The sequence below is a fragment of the Aythya marila genome (assembly GCF_965140915.1).
Source record: "Aythya marila genome assembly, chromosome: 1".
NCBI lineage: Eukaryota > Metazoa > Chordata > Aves > Anseriformes > Anatidae > Aythya > Aythya marila.
The window spans coordinates 128,884,537-128,899,376 of record NC_139042.1 but is presented as its reverse complement, the minus strand read 5'-3'; the positions used below and the strand labels follow the sequence as shown (position 1 = coordinate 128,899,376).

The 14,840-nt window shown below is 42.7% G+C and overlaps 1 protein-coding gene across 7 annotated transcripts in view; it reads left to right on the top strand.

Annotated features, from left to right (window-relative positions):
* Positions 1-10,357, top strand: part of ARHGEF5 (Rho guanine nucleotide exchange factor 5) — a 36,148-nt gene extending 25,791 nt beyond the window's left edge. For all 7 annotated transcript variants that reach the window (XM_082779542.1, XM_082779541.1, XM_082779544.1 and 4 more), the window contains 11 exons: positions 36-298; positions 1,180-1,340; positions 2,945-3,097; positions 3,834-3,963; positions 4,849-4,923; positions 6,164-6,253; positions 6,529-6,683; positions 7,364-7,525; positions 7,974-8,044; positions 8,375-8,479; positions 8,772-10,357. In XM_082779542.1, the coding sequence (XP_082635668.1) occupies positions 36-298; positions 1,180-1,340; positions 2,945-3,097; positions 3,834-3,963; positions 4,849-4,923; positions 6,164-6,253; positions 6,529-6,683; positions 7,364-7,525; positions 7,974-8,044; positions 8,375-8,479; positions 8,772-8,926 (1,520 nt within the window). In that variant the 3' untranslated portion in view covers positions 8,927-10,357. The remainder of the gene's footprint in view (positions 1-35; positions 299-1,179; positions 1,341-2,944; positions 3,098-3,833; positions 3,964-4,848; positions 4,924-6,163; positions 6,254-6,528; positions 6,684-7,363; positions 7,526-7,973; positions 8,045-8,374; positions 8,480-8,771) is intronic.
* Positions 10,358-14,840: the final 4,483 nt, after the last annotated feature.

The window sequence follows — 14,840 nt, the reverse complement described above, 5'->3', positions numbered from 1 at the left end:
AGAAAATATAAAAAAATATATGCCTTTCTTCACAGCAAGGTTGCTGTATCAGGAGTACAGTGATGTGGTTCTGAACAAGGCCATTCAAAGCCAGAAGAGAGTGGATTCATTCTCAGAGGATATGGAGTCAAGTTTCCCAAGCTCCCCAAGGTTACGGAGGAAAGGGATACCTCAACAGGACTCATATTTGCAACGTCTATCAGTCTCATCTACTGCATCCCTGTGGCAGGACATCCCCATGATACGGGGCAGCAGAATGCTGCTCAATATGTCCCGTGATGAGCAGAAGCTGCAAGAGGTAATAGATAGATGTCATAAGGAATATGCGTGGTTTGTAGTCGAGAAGGAGGCCTGTAAAGGGAGGTTAAAGTGGAGAACGGAAATGTCTGATGTGGGAGTGCAGTGGCTGAACGCAGAGGTCACCTACTCATGTAAGCAGTATGGGGATGTGGTACCAGTGGTTATGTAGTACAGTGCTGAAGTTGAGCATTGCAGAGGAAAGGAGCACTGAAGTAAGGAGATAGGAACATCTGTAATTTCATGAAAACAGACATAGGGAAATTGGGGCAAGATAAAACATGGAATTTTAAGCTCATTTGATGCAAAAGAGAATATTAGAGTAGAATACCATCCAGCGTTCTCCCACACTTAAGCTTATGAGAAATGCTAATAAAACCACAGGGAATTGTCATTCTGATGGTAGAGTGTGCATTTACAAAATTGACCCATTTGAGCTGCATGGCTCAGAGGAAATGGGAAGATGTATGTGTTCAGCAAAATGGTACACAGAGAAACTGGGTAAGGAAAATAGGAGGAACCAAAAGTGAATGCGAGAACCCAGAGAGAGAGAAGAAAACAACAGTGTGTGAAACATGATGAAGGAGGAAAAGAACGGTGGCAATGCAGTTGCTGGAAAATTTATGGGATCACATAAAATAGGGGATCTAGTGAAAGTGGAGTCAAGGGGAAATAAAAAATAAAATTAAAGCAGGTAGCTATTAGTCTTTTTAAGTCATACCACAAGCCTGTTTTTCATTCCCAAAGCCTCTTTTCTAATTACACACTACTTACATCATGTACTAGGAAATCTTCCTGCTTCATTCCTGACTCCTGTCAGTAAGACTCCTTGCAGACTTGCCTGGTTTACTGATCTTGTGCTCCCTCCTTTCTTCTCTCAAGGCCAAATTTGAGTTGATAATGTCTGAGGCTTCATACCTGCGCAGTTTAAATGTGGCAGTAGATCACTTCCAGCGATCAGCAGAGCTCCAGGCAATGCTCACCAATCAGGAGCGTCAGTGGCTTTTCTCCCGCATCACGGACGTACGTGATGTCAGTGCCAGGTGAGATATGGCCCTTTGCTTCTGTGACTAACACCCTCCATGAAGCACAGATACAGTCTAGAAACTACCGGTTTCCAGCAGTAACTTATCTCACTCATGTTCTGAACATTCACTGACCTTTGAGTTAGATATACAAACCTATAGCACTCTGTGATTGCACACCAGTGCTGCCCTCGAAGAAACCTTTACCATTTTAGGTGACAGGGCAATGCAAATCTTGTTGTTAAGTCCCAGAAGCGGTGATGCAATTGTGCACAGAGATCCTTGCAGGGTTAAAACATTCAAAATGCTATTGTAGTTATGCTATATTGGCCTTAACTACAATGTTACTTGAGTAACTAGATTTAAGCCCAAACCAAATGTAGCTCCTGCCAAATGCAAGACAGCTGAAAGAGCTGCACAGTCTGTCATCAAAAAAAAAAAAAAAAAAGAAGCAGAAAACAAAAATTAAAAAGCCATCATGTGACAATCTAATGTGGATCAATAGAGCTTAAGTCATAAAATGTATACATGATCCCACATGCAAGGAATCCTGTACATTGTAGGATTCTGTTTTCCTCCTTCAAGGCTTAGCTACATATATCACTAAGCTACTATGGTTTTCTACTGTGTTTTTGATTTCTACTATTGGGATTAGTTTGGTGATGTCCTAATTTGCTATTGTTTCCTGTCCATGCCTTATAAGTAGCAAATACGACTTCTCAGGAATGAATTAGAGGGCTGAGGTGTCAACAAACGCATGAAAGTTGCAAGTGCCAGATGCTGCACCTGGGATGGGGAAACCCTGGCTATGCATACAGACTGGGGCTGAGAGGCTGGGGAGCAGCCCTGCAGAAAGGAATCTAGGGTGTGTTGGTTGACAACAAGTTGACTATGAGCTAAGTGTGCCCTGGCAGCTGAAAGAGGGACTACCATACCCTAAGATGTATCAAGCACAGTATTATTAGCCCATTGAGAGAAGTGACTGTTCCATTGTCCTATGCACTGGTGGGGTGTGGCCTTACCTTGAGTACTGTGTGCAGTTTTGGGCACCACAATATAAGAAAGACATAAAACTATTAGGGTCCAAAGGAGGGCTATGAAGATGGTGAAGGGTCTAGAGGGCAAGATGTATGAGGAGTGGCTGAGGTCACTTGGATTGTTCAGCCTAGAGAAGGAGGGACTGAGAAGAAACCTCATCATGGCCTACAGCTTCCTCATGACGGGGAGTGGAGGGTCAGGTGCTCTCTGCTGAACAGCAACAGGACTCGAGGGAATGGCATGAAGCTGCAACAGGGGAGGGTTTGAGTTGGATGTTAGTTGGGTCTGATTTTTGAGTGGCCCAGTGTGGAGCCAGGAGTTGGACCTGATGATCCTTTTGGGTCCTTTTCAACTCAGGTTATTCTATGATGAACAGTAATCCATTTTGCCTCTGACTCTTCCTTGATACCTAGCTCCAGATTGTCATTGTATGGGTACTACACTCTAGAAGTAAAGGGGTATCTTGCACCTATGTGGGCTGTCCTGACTTTAAAGAAATGAGGATGCTACCGCAACTAAATGACACTGATCACTGTGCTCTGTATTTCCCTCTCCTTTTATGGCACTGCAACTACATGCTGCAGTTTCCTTTTTGACTTGGAAGAGAAGTTTGAGGAGGACATGTTCACCTTCCATGTATGTGATGTGGCTCTGAAACATGCCCCTGAGTTCCGCAGGGTATATCTACCATATGTAACAAACCAGACATATCAGGAGCAAACCTTCCAGCGGTTACTGTAAGTTTTTCATTTGTTGCACCCTTCTCCCTGCTTGCTTGCTGCACTTCTGATGTGCATTCTTTCAAGTGATGGGCAATAGGTATTGTCTGTTTGCTGGCACTCATGCTACACACCCTGGAAGAACAGGCTGGAATCTTCTTCAATTCAATGGCATTTGGGACAGCAGGAGTGAACTGCTGTAAGGATCTCTTTCATAGCACTGAAAAGAGAAAAAATCATGGACATACATGTGATTCTATTGCAGACTATTGTGTCTATTTAGTCACTACTGAAAAGTGGAAAAAAAAAAAAAAAAGCTGTTTTGGATAGTCATTTTCAGTCCGTGGTTATGTGCAAAGACTGCTTCTCCCAGGAGTAGCAGGAGAGGAGAGGCAACTTTTCCAGCCTCTGGATAAAGCCCATTTGGTGTGAGGAAAGAATACAAACCACCTCTGTCTTGTGAAAGGTGCCCTTTTCATAGGGGGGCATTGAAACATAGATGTCACTTCTGGTTTTTATTCCAGAGGACTGTGGCACAAAGAGGAAAGACATAAAAGTTGTACTGCTGTCCTCCTATAGCTGTTAGAAACCCATACTCTTCTTCAGCAGAGTGTCCCAGTTTCTTGACAAAATGTGACTACAGGGATTGGAGTACTCCGGTATTTGGTGATATCTCGTACTTTTTTTCCCTTCATTTGAAAGTGATTTATTTCCTCTAATATCTGGATGTCTTCTCTCTTTCCCACTCCCACAGAAATGGAAATGCAGGATTCCAGCAAGTTCTGGAGAGACTAGAAAGTGATCCAGTATGCCAACGTCTCTCACTTAAATCCTTCCTCATCCTCCCTTTCCAGCGCATCACTCGACTCAAACTCCTCCTACAGGTAACTGTATTGATTCTCTGCTCTCCTACATTTTCTCTCAAGCTGATCCTTCTTCAAGACTGAAAGTCATATAATACAAGCTAGCACCAAGCACTGGGAGGAGGGACTGCATGCAGTCCTCCTTCATGCTGTATCTTTGATGTTTGGCTGAATGCTCTAGAGTGACTCTGTTGCATATATTGCAAATATGCTTTTGCAATAACAGATCCATTTGTCATCATACAAATGTGGTTGTACATCAGACCAGTACCACGAATTGGAGATGATAGCCTCTATGAGGCAATGCAGTATGTATACCTGTTAGGACTTTGTTGTAAAATTACAATTTTGTTCCAATAAATAGTGTATAGAGTTGTCTCAGAACATGTTGATTTAAATTTTATTTAACTTTTTTTGTTTTCCTGCTAGGAAAACAAGCCAAGTATTCTCTGTCTGCCCTCTGGAAGGCAGTCTGTCCCTGCTCTTTGCCTGCAACATTATCTGTCTATTTGTCAATCTGAAAGTCCCTAATGGATCTGTTTTGAGCTCTTTCAATTAAATTTTTTCTTTTTGATTATTTGAGCCTTTTTTGAAGGGGAGAAAAAGGAATGATGGGCAAAGAACTATTCTGCAATTAAGGCTGTGCTTGTATTAGTGATTGCCTGCTATGCCATGTAACTTGCACAGGACAGTGAATTCCATTTAGATTTTCAGTGATGCCCTATTCAATGCATCTTGTCAGCTACATTCTGCACCTCAAATTTCTAGCCTGATTTCCACATTTCATTTCATACCACTGTTTTAGACTCCCTTGAGGCTGTTATCTTGATATCTCCTTGATTCTTCTACCCCTCCCATAGTCTGCTTTGCCTGTCTGCATTACAAAAAGCATCTTCTCTCATGCAGAATATCCTGAAGAGAACTCGGCCTGGGTCTGAGGAAGAAGTGCAAGCAACACAGGCCTATGATGCACTTGAAAAGGTAAGGCCATCAACCCAGTCTCCACAGCTACACTCTATCACACAATTACAGGGCACCAAAGTGGCCCTGTACTTTTCATTGGCCCTCACCTTTGCCAAGGACCCTTGTCATTTTGACAGATAAGTGTGTTTGTGTGACTCTTCTGCACATGCACATGTAGCTGTGAGCAGACAACACTGAGAAAAGACCCCACTGGGATGCAGCTGAACCTTTGCCAATGATACTGAACTACTTTTTTCAGGACTTGCTGTTTGTGGTCTTCTTTGTGTTCATTACCTTTCCCTCTAGTTAGCTACCAATTTCTCCCCTGCTTCTCCAATAAAATCTTGCTTTAAAACAAACTAACGTAAAAAGCATGGCAAGATGTTTACCCTGTTACATCCATTCTTACATCCTATTTTTTTAGAGACAAGATTTAAAGTCTTCTGGTACCTGCTATTTGTTACCTGCAATTTGTACAGCAGAATAAGGTAGACTTCTTCCTAGCTAGCTCCTGTTCTGTCTAGTCATCATTTGACCTTCTTGAAGTGTCACTCACTTTCTTGTAATCACTCCCCTACTCTCCACAACAAACGTAAGGACTAGTTCAACATGATGCATGCCTCCTTAAAGCTCTTTGGAAGACACCCGCCTGCTGCATAGTTACTAGAACACTGCAGTCTTGAGGCAGGTAGGTAAAATGTCATATGCTGAAACCTGGGATTCATCTGTGTTCAAGCCGGAGTCATCTCTATGACGCTGTTATGCAGCTGCCCTCTATCACCTTAGACAGTTATGTAGACAACTTCAAGACTGAAATACCTCTGTTTCATTGTATCAGGTGCTCACAGATACTGCAACAAGCTCTTGTGGAAAATCCGTGCCTGGTGTTTATCTAATCAGCCTCCTTTGTTTACAGTGGAGCATCTAAAAAAAGCTGTTTCCAAATGACCAGCAATTCAACTTCTGTCACCTGAACAAAAAGAAGACTCTAGTATCCCTCCTAGTATTTCAAAGTTAGAACAATATTTATCACAGAGACTTCATCTAACAAATTTCTTAAGAAAGAAGGACGATCTTTGTAGCTATGGAGAAGCTTAGTATGCTTACCTGGAAAACTTTTCTTTTTTTTTCCTCTCCCAGGAAGATGCCCAAGAAATTTTCACTTACACTAATTCGTCATGGGCTCCTGGGAGTAGTACTGATCCCACTAGGCATTTCTGGTCCTTGCTATCTCACTATCACCTGATTTCCTCTGCAGCTCATCAAGGACTGCAACGAAAACGTCCAGCGCATGAAGAGCACTGAAGAGCTGATCTACCTTAGTCAGAAGATTGAATTTGAGTGCAAGGTGAGCTTGTCCATGCCTTAAGCCTTGCTCTAGCCTAATCTCTTTTATGTCTTTCCTTGCAAAGTCGATTGTGCTTACTTTTGTTCTGCAATGTACACAAAATTGTTGAATCAGAATATCATACACAGGCCAGCTCTTCATCAATACTTCCCTTGCCCAGTCATTTGTGTCAGACTTCAGCTGATGGTCCCTACCACAGGTTGGCACAAATGCAAATCAAAAACTCTTGGATTCCTTGCATACACCTGATGTAAATGTTTATTTCTGTCTTGTAGATATTCCCACTCATTTCACAGTCAAGGCGACTTGTGAAGTGTGGTGAGTTGACAGCACTGGACTTCAACACCCCAAGTCCAAAATGGAAAGTCACCACCCGTCCCATCTACTTACATCTCTTCAATGACTGTCTGCTCCTGTCTCGGCCGAAGGAGTGAGTGCTTCAACCACAGTTCTTGCTGTCCCTTCCAAAACGCCTGTCTCTTTCTGGGTCTGTGCTTTGGTGAGAGTCCTTTCCCTCTGCCTGCCAGCAAGTGGCAGCATTTGTCAAGTCACTCTCCTAACCCTACATTACATGAGTATCATGTAAGTATGTAGAATCTGATATTCCCAGCTCTTAATTAGAACATACACTAATATAACTAGATATGTTGTGGTCCCTAGTGCAACACTTCCATTGTCTCTCCATTTCTATAATATGAAGCACTTTAATAATAACAATTTATTGTAGTTTTACTCAAAAATAATTTCTTCCTAAAGGACAGTATGAAGGCTGCTGAATGTGCAAATCACTGAAACTGGAAAAAGTGGTTGGCTGGTTTATGGGAGGGAGGGTGTGTGTGTGTGTGTGTATGTTCTGATTCTGTTATGTTGGAAGCTATCAAGTAAAACCTTGATAGGACAGAACTTAGTGTTCCTACTCTTTTTGTTAAATCCCCTCTCTCTCTTCTCTGGCCTTTTCAGACTTCCAGCAAAAACAAAGCTTAAGGTGCCTGAAGCAGATGAAGACTCATTAAAAGCTTCTTGCTTTCCTGACATCAGGGAGCTACATGGACTCACTTAACTCTTACTACCTTAAAACTCACAACTTTTGTTCCTTCTCTTTACCTTCAGGGGTGGACGTTTTGTTGTGTTTGATCATGCCGCTTTCTCAGATGTGCGTGGGGAGAAGTGCGAGGTGAAACTGCATGGAACAAACAAAAACGTTTTCCGTCTCTTTCTACTTCAAAATTACCAGGGAAAGAGAGTGGAGTTTCTGTTTCGAACGGAGACACAGTAAGTGAGCTCAAGGTTACTCTTAATATATCCTAGTACCATAGCCAGATACCTCCTAGAAGCCTGGCAGTTGTTCCTCAACAATATGCTAAAGCATCAAACGCAGCTGCTGAGCAGAGGACTCAAAAATCATCCTTTTGTCTTAAGTCCCTAGTGAACCACTTTTCTTCTTTCATCATAGCTGTTTATACGATACTACCACATCATTTTATACTATCAGCCTCCAAAAATGGGAGGTTTTGCCTTGTCCCATCCCTTTTCTCCACTTCTTCTTTCCCTACTTCTCTAACAACCCCCCTCTCCGCCCCGTCCTGTAAACTTCTCTAACAACCCCCCTCTCTGCCCCGTCCTGTAAGCAAGCATGCACGCACATGTGTGTACACACTCCTGTCATCAGACTGCTATCCCTCACAATGACATCTGACACCTATCTGGTGATGTTTTCCAGCAGTGAGAAGCTGAGGTGGATCTCTGCTTTGGCTCCTCCGCGAGGGGAACTGGATCTCCTGGAATGCCCTGGTGAGACTGATCTGCTATTACAGCAATTAGGGTGGGCCATTTGGAGGAGTTGGGAGTCACTGCAAGGTAGAACAAACCAGAATGACTTTAAGGCAGAATATTTGCCTTTTTGTAAATAAAGTTATTCATGGGCTTTCCCTCAGTGACACGTTCTGTCAGTTGTTTTACCTATCTTTACTCCTGGTTATGTAGAAGACCTGTAGTCTCCCTTCCACTGCTCTACTCATCAGTATTTGGGCAGTCTTTTATCCCCTTCCACCTCTGGGTCTGGTGTACACAGGTTTATTGTTACTTTCTTGTATACCATTCTGATCTTTCCTCTTCTTTTAGATGCACCACAGGTTCAATGCATAAGGACATACAAAGCTCGGGAAAATGATGAGCTAGCTTTGGAGAAAGCAGATATCATTATGGTTATGCAGCTCAGCAATGATGGTGAGCAGAATAAACAATGGGTTTCTTAAATTATGGGCAGAAATCTGCTTTAGTAGTGTTAGGCTTTCACAATGCTATCAGGGTTCAAAAGGAGCTTCTCACTCCTGATGATTGCATTAAGAGGATGAAGAGACTCTTATTTTCATCTTCATTAAGCTACTTTATTTGGAAGCTGAATGGGATTTTTATATTTGATCCTAGGGCCTTTTTGGAGGGGGCTTTTGGGGAAGAGGAATGAAAAAAAGTGCTCGACTATTTTACCTCATGTTGTGTTTTGTCCCCACTCCCACAGGATGGATGGAAGGAGTGAAACTTTCAGACAGGGAGAGAGGCTGGTTCCCCTCAGAACATGTGGAATATATCTCCAGCAAACAAGCGCGGCAGAAGAACCTGAAGGAAGAGCAACGCGTGAAAAATGCCAAGCAGCACGTCTTCTGCAAAAAATAACTCTACCTTGTTTGGACCTGTACAGCCTCCCTGGCATAGGGAAACCACCTTTTCCTAATGTGCCTCAGAAGAAGCACCTCTGCAAAGAGTGTAATGCAGCACTTTGACGGAACCAGGTGCTTTTTGCCAAAGAAAGTGGGAATTCAATCAGGAAAAGTCATTTACTTCCTTTCTGGCACCAGAATTACAGCAGCAGTAGGGGGAAAAAATGTTGTATGTATTGCTTGCTTTGTGGTAGTAGGGAGGAGGGACTTTAATCATACAGAAGTCTAGGATCTGGACTTCTGAAAATATATTCTGGTTTTGCTACTCACAGATTGCCGGACCTTGGGCAAGTCACTTCAGAATTCTGCCTCAGTTTTCCCATCTGTGAAATGGGGGTATATTTACCTACCTCACTGGATGTTGTGAGGCTAAATTTGTTAGTATTAGCATACTAAGAGCTTTGAGTTCCTGAGAAAGAAGGTGCTAAGTGCAAAGCACAGTGTAGTTGAGGAGAGTTTTCCATTTGAAATATCTTCTTGATATCTTGATGGTATTAATCTCCATAGTATAACTTCTATTTAGAACAATTTATCTATTTGATTGTGCAAGTCTACTGATTGTTTTTAAATAGGCACAGTGTGTTTCATTGTACCTGAATTTAACTCAGTCGCAACATACTGTTGAGAGTCCTTGACAGCAGTAGAAAAAACACTTGAGTTTCAGAAAATTCTTGGAAGTCACTGTGATGATTTCCTGCACCTTAAGAGGTATCAAGCTGAAGAATCTGTTTCACAAAGGTCACCTCTCTCCTGAACATGTGTCCCAGTAAGCAATGAGAAATGACCATTTTTTCACACTGCTTCCCACTCAAAGTAGAACAGTTACCTTTGACATGTCACTATGGCATGTTAGTACATGCCCTGTACAAAATAACTATGACTAGGCATATGCAATGAAGTGGCAGTTTCCTGCTGCTCTTAATCTGATAGCTGATGTGGTATTGCATGCACCATTTTGCACACTTATAGAAAACACTGAGATATTTAGCCACTGTAGATAAACTCAAAATATGTACCAGGGCCTCAGTTCTTTTGTAGAACTCTCTGGTTTTAAATCAGTTTACACACAGTCCTGCTTTTGTGCAGAACCTGTCTGAGGACAACTTGTAAAATATTGTTTGTGTTAAAGGAAAGTGTTTGCATTTATTTACATCAATGCGAGATCAAGTATAAGAACCAATACACCAAAGAAAACAGTGTGTAGCCTTCTTGCATTTAATATATTTGAAGAATTAGTTATCTTCATATTTCGAACTTTCTTTTTCTGTAACACTCTACCTATACTTCTCATTTACACTGTATCTGGTGTGGCTTTTTCCAGCCTATTTATGTCAATTATTTTTAAAAAGTTGCTTTTAGTCCTAATAAACTCATGCACTTCTCCAGTTCAAATAAACAACTTTCTGCTTTCCTTATTTTAGGTTTTCATCTCAAATATGAGTAACTTGCTATATTCTGAATATTTTCAGGACATCATAGAATCACTTAGGTTGGAAAAGACCTCCATGATCCTAAAGTTCAACTGTTAACCTAACACTGCCAAGTGTACCACTAAACCATGTCCCTAAGCACCACATCTACGTGTCTTTTACGTACCTCTACGGATGGTGATTCAAGCACTGAACAGCATTGGCTGTTCCAATGCTTCATAACCCTTTTGCTGAAGAAATTTTTCCTAATATCTAACCTAAACCGCCCCTGGCACAACTTGAGGCTGTTTTGTCTTGTCCCTATCACTTCTTGCTTGAGAGAAGAGACCAACCGCCCACCTTGTAACAACTTCCTTTAAGGTAGTTGAGAGCAACAAGATCTCCCCTGGGCCTCCTTTACTCTAGGTTAAAGAAACCCCAGTTCCCTCAGCTGCTTCTCTTAAGACTTGTTCTCTAGACCCTTTGCTAGCTTTGTTGCCCTTCTTTGGACATGCTCCAGCACCTCAGTGTCCCTGTAGTGAGAGGCCCAAAACTGAACACAGTATTTGAGGTGTGACCTCACCAGAGCTGAGTAGAAAGGGATAATTACCTAGTTCTGCTGGCCACAGTATTCCTGATACAATCCAGGATGCTGTTGGCCTTCATGACCACTTGAGTACACTGCTGGGTCATGTTCAGCCATTTATCAACCAATTCCCCCAGGTCCCTTTCCAATAAGCAGCTTTCCAGCCACTCTTCCCCCAGCCTGTTGCACTATGTGGGATTGCTTTGCCCCAACTGCAGGATCCAGCACTTGACCTTGTTGAACCTCATACAGTTGGCCTCGGACCATCAGTCCAGCTTATCTAGTTTCCTCTGCAGAGCCTTCCTACCCTCAGGCAGATCAACACTCCTGCCTAACTTGGTACCATCTACAAACTTACTGAGGGTACACTTGATCCCCTTGTTCAGATCACTGATAAAAATATGAAAGAGAACCTGATACTGAGCCCTGGGGAACGCCATTTTTGACTAGCCTCCAACTGGATTTAACTCAATTTTCCACAACTCTTTGGGTCTGGCAACCCAGCCAGATCTTTACCCAGCAAAGTATACACCTGTCCAAGCCATGAGTAGACAGTTTATCCAGAAGAATACTGTAGAAAACAGTGTCTGAAGCTTTACCAAAGTCTAGGTAGACATCCACAGCCTTTCCCACATCCACTAAGCAGGTCACCTTGTCACAGAAGGAGATCAGGTTAGTCAAGCAGGATGTGCCTTTCATAAATCCATGCTGACTGTGCCTGGTTGTCTTGTGCGTGCTGCATGATGGTGTTCAAGATGATCTGCTCCATAACCTTCTGTGGCATTAATGTCAGACTGACAGGTCTGTAGTTCCTTGGGTCTTCCTTCTGACCTTTCTTGTAGATTAGCATCACATTTGCTAGCCTCCAGTCAACTGGGATCTCCCCGGAGATCTGCTCCCCACCCCTATCTTTCAGCTTAGAGAGCTGGGTACCTAGGCAGCAACTGGTCTTACTAGTAAAGAGTGAGGCAAAGAAGAGAGTAAGTATCTCAGCCTTTTCCTCATCCTTTGTCACTATGTTTTCCCCTTACACCCAAAAAAGGATGGAGATTCTCCTTAGTCTACCTTTTGTTGCTAATGTATTTATATAAACGTTTTTAATTGTCTTTAATGACAGTAGCCAGATTAAGCTCCAGTTGGGCAGTTGGGCTTTGGCCCTTCTAATTTTCTGCCTACATAGCTCCACAACATCTTTGTAGTTCTCCTTAGTGGCCTATCCCTTCTTCCAAAGATCATAAACTTTTTTTTTTTTTTTTTCCTTCCTGAGTTCCAACCAAAGTTCTCTATTCAGCAAGGCTAGTCTTCTTCCCCACCAGCTTGTCTTTCAGCACATGGGGATGGCCTGCTCCAGTAACTTTAAGATTTCCTCCCTGAAGAGTGTCCAGCCTTCCTGGACTCCTTTGCCCTTCAGGACAGCTTCCCAAGAGAATTTCTTAGCCAATCTCCTAAACAGACCAAGGTCTGCCCTCTAGAATTCCAAGGTGGCTGTTCTGCTAATCATCCTCCTGACTTTTCCAAGAATCAAAAACTATTAATTCATGACCACTATGCCCAGGATATCCTTCAACCTTCACATAACCCACAAGTCCTTCTCTGTTCATAAGCAAAAGATCCAGCAGGGTGCCTTGAGTTGGCTCACTCAACAGCTATGTCAGGAACTGAACTTCCACACACTCCAGAAACCTCCTAAATTGTTTCCTCTCAGCTGTATTTCCAGCAGACATCTGGTAAGTTGAAGTCTCCCATCAAAACAAGACTTAGCGATTGTGAGACTTCTCCCAGCTGCTTAGAGAATTTTTCATCTGCCTCTTCAGCCTGGTTGGGCAGTCCCTAACAGACTCACACCATGACATCTGCCTTGTTTTCCTTCCTTCTGATTCTTACCCGTAAATACTCAACCTTATCATCACCACCATTAAGCTCAAGACCATCAAAGACTCCCTAAAATACAGGCCTACCCCACTGCCTCTCCTTCCTAGCCTATTCTTTCTGTAGAGTTTATATTTTCCATTCCAGCACTCTATTGCGTGAGTCATCCCACCGTGTTTCTCTGATGGCACCTATGTCTTCCACAGAAACATTTGGGGACATATATAGCATAACTGGGAAAAAAAAAATCAGTATTTCCATACTGCTGAGGCATAGAAACATTAAAGACAACCTGTAGAGGGGGGCAGTTGGACTCATTTATTTTTGTGGTAAGAACATGAATGAAATACTGGCACAAGCTACATTTAAAAAGTATTGTTGATAACCTGGAAAATTCTTGGTTTATGTCTCAAAAGGGAATGTTATTTGTGCTATTTTTTTCCATTACAAAAAAAAAAAAAAAAAAAAAAAAAAGTGTTGATCCCTTCTGAAAGAAATAAATGAAAACATTCTCTACAGTTCTCATTCTTCTTCAGAATGCTAGAAAATGCTGACATTATAAGCAGAATTCAGTAAACAAACATAACATTGCTCAGAGAAAGGAACTTCCAAAGCGTTTTTTAATTTTTATCTTTGTGCTTTTATCAAAAAAATATGATAAAACTAATCCCATCCACTCCAAAATCAGAGTTGTGTCTGGTCAGCTGAATGCCTCTAAGAAATTAAATGTCATTTTAGCTGCAATAACATTCCAGCCAGCATGTCTTGTATTTCATGGCGGAACCAGGTGCACTGTCATACTAATTGTGCTATCTTCAGAATGCTGGTTCACCTGCTTCATCTTACACTCATTTAACACAATGTAACAACACTCAAGTGAAAGCATCTGCAGATGCATGTCCCTGGATGCAGAGTGAACCTTGTAACAAAAACAGGATGCATGAGAAAACACACAGTAGGAGAATGACAGCATTAAGATACTGAGCCTATAACCAAGATGAGGATGAAGGATGTTTCATCATGGTGGAGCAGAACACAATTAAGCAAATCACATTCATTAAGCAAGGACTGTCTGTCTTATTTGCAGACATACAAATTGTGTTTAGAGCCAGCCCCACTTCACTCAGTGGTTAGAAAAGCTGAACATGGAAGATGCAAGAGAAGAAGGGTTGAGTTTTGGAACCACTGTCATCCATGCAAGTTACACTACAGGTCTCTCCATCAGCTGCACAAGGCAGGAGAGAAGTCAAATAAGACAGACTTGGTTCACTCCTCCCTTATGACTTGTGTTCTCACCTGCAAGTATGCAAAGCTGTTTTGAATTTTATTGGAGCTGATGACAACACTTGTAGTAACATGAGAGTACTAATTGCCTGGTATCACTGACTTAGGAGCCTTGATTTTTATTTTTATTAAAAGACTTTTAAGTATGAAAACGATGCAAGATGACAGCACCAAAAAAGTCAAGAAGCGCCACTTATTTCTTGTAAGCACCAGTTTATGGAGAATTAGAAGTATTTCAAAACAGCTACAACCAGAGCACATGAAAAACAAAGCTATCTTGCTGTCAGCCCACAAGGGAAGATAATGAGGTTTATCTGATTCAGCGTGATCAGTTACACAAACCAATTTTGTAACATCTGGGTTCCAAATGCATGCCATTAGCGATATTTAAACCGTTTCCTCACGCAAACTTCGGGAGCACAGTTTTTCAGGCGGCCTTTGACGAGCGTCTTCAATCCACTGCCTCCCCTCGGGAGATGGCGCCTCAGAGGGCAAGCAGGCGCCAGCCCCAGCCGCCACCACGGGCCACCAGCGGCTCGCTGCCAGCCACGGCAGGGCTCTCCAGGCTGCCTCCCCTTTAGCTGCGGTGCCGCTGGGCGCTATCGCCCCACTCCTCCGCGGGGGGAGCTCGCCTTTGCCGCCCCCCATGCGGCTGAGGTAGGTCGGTCCGGCAGCCTGGACCACGCTGTGCCCAGGGGCGGCTGGTGCCACAGGTGGCCTTG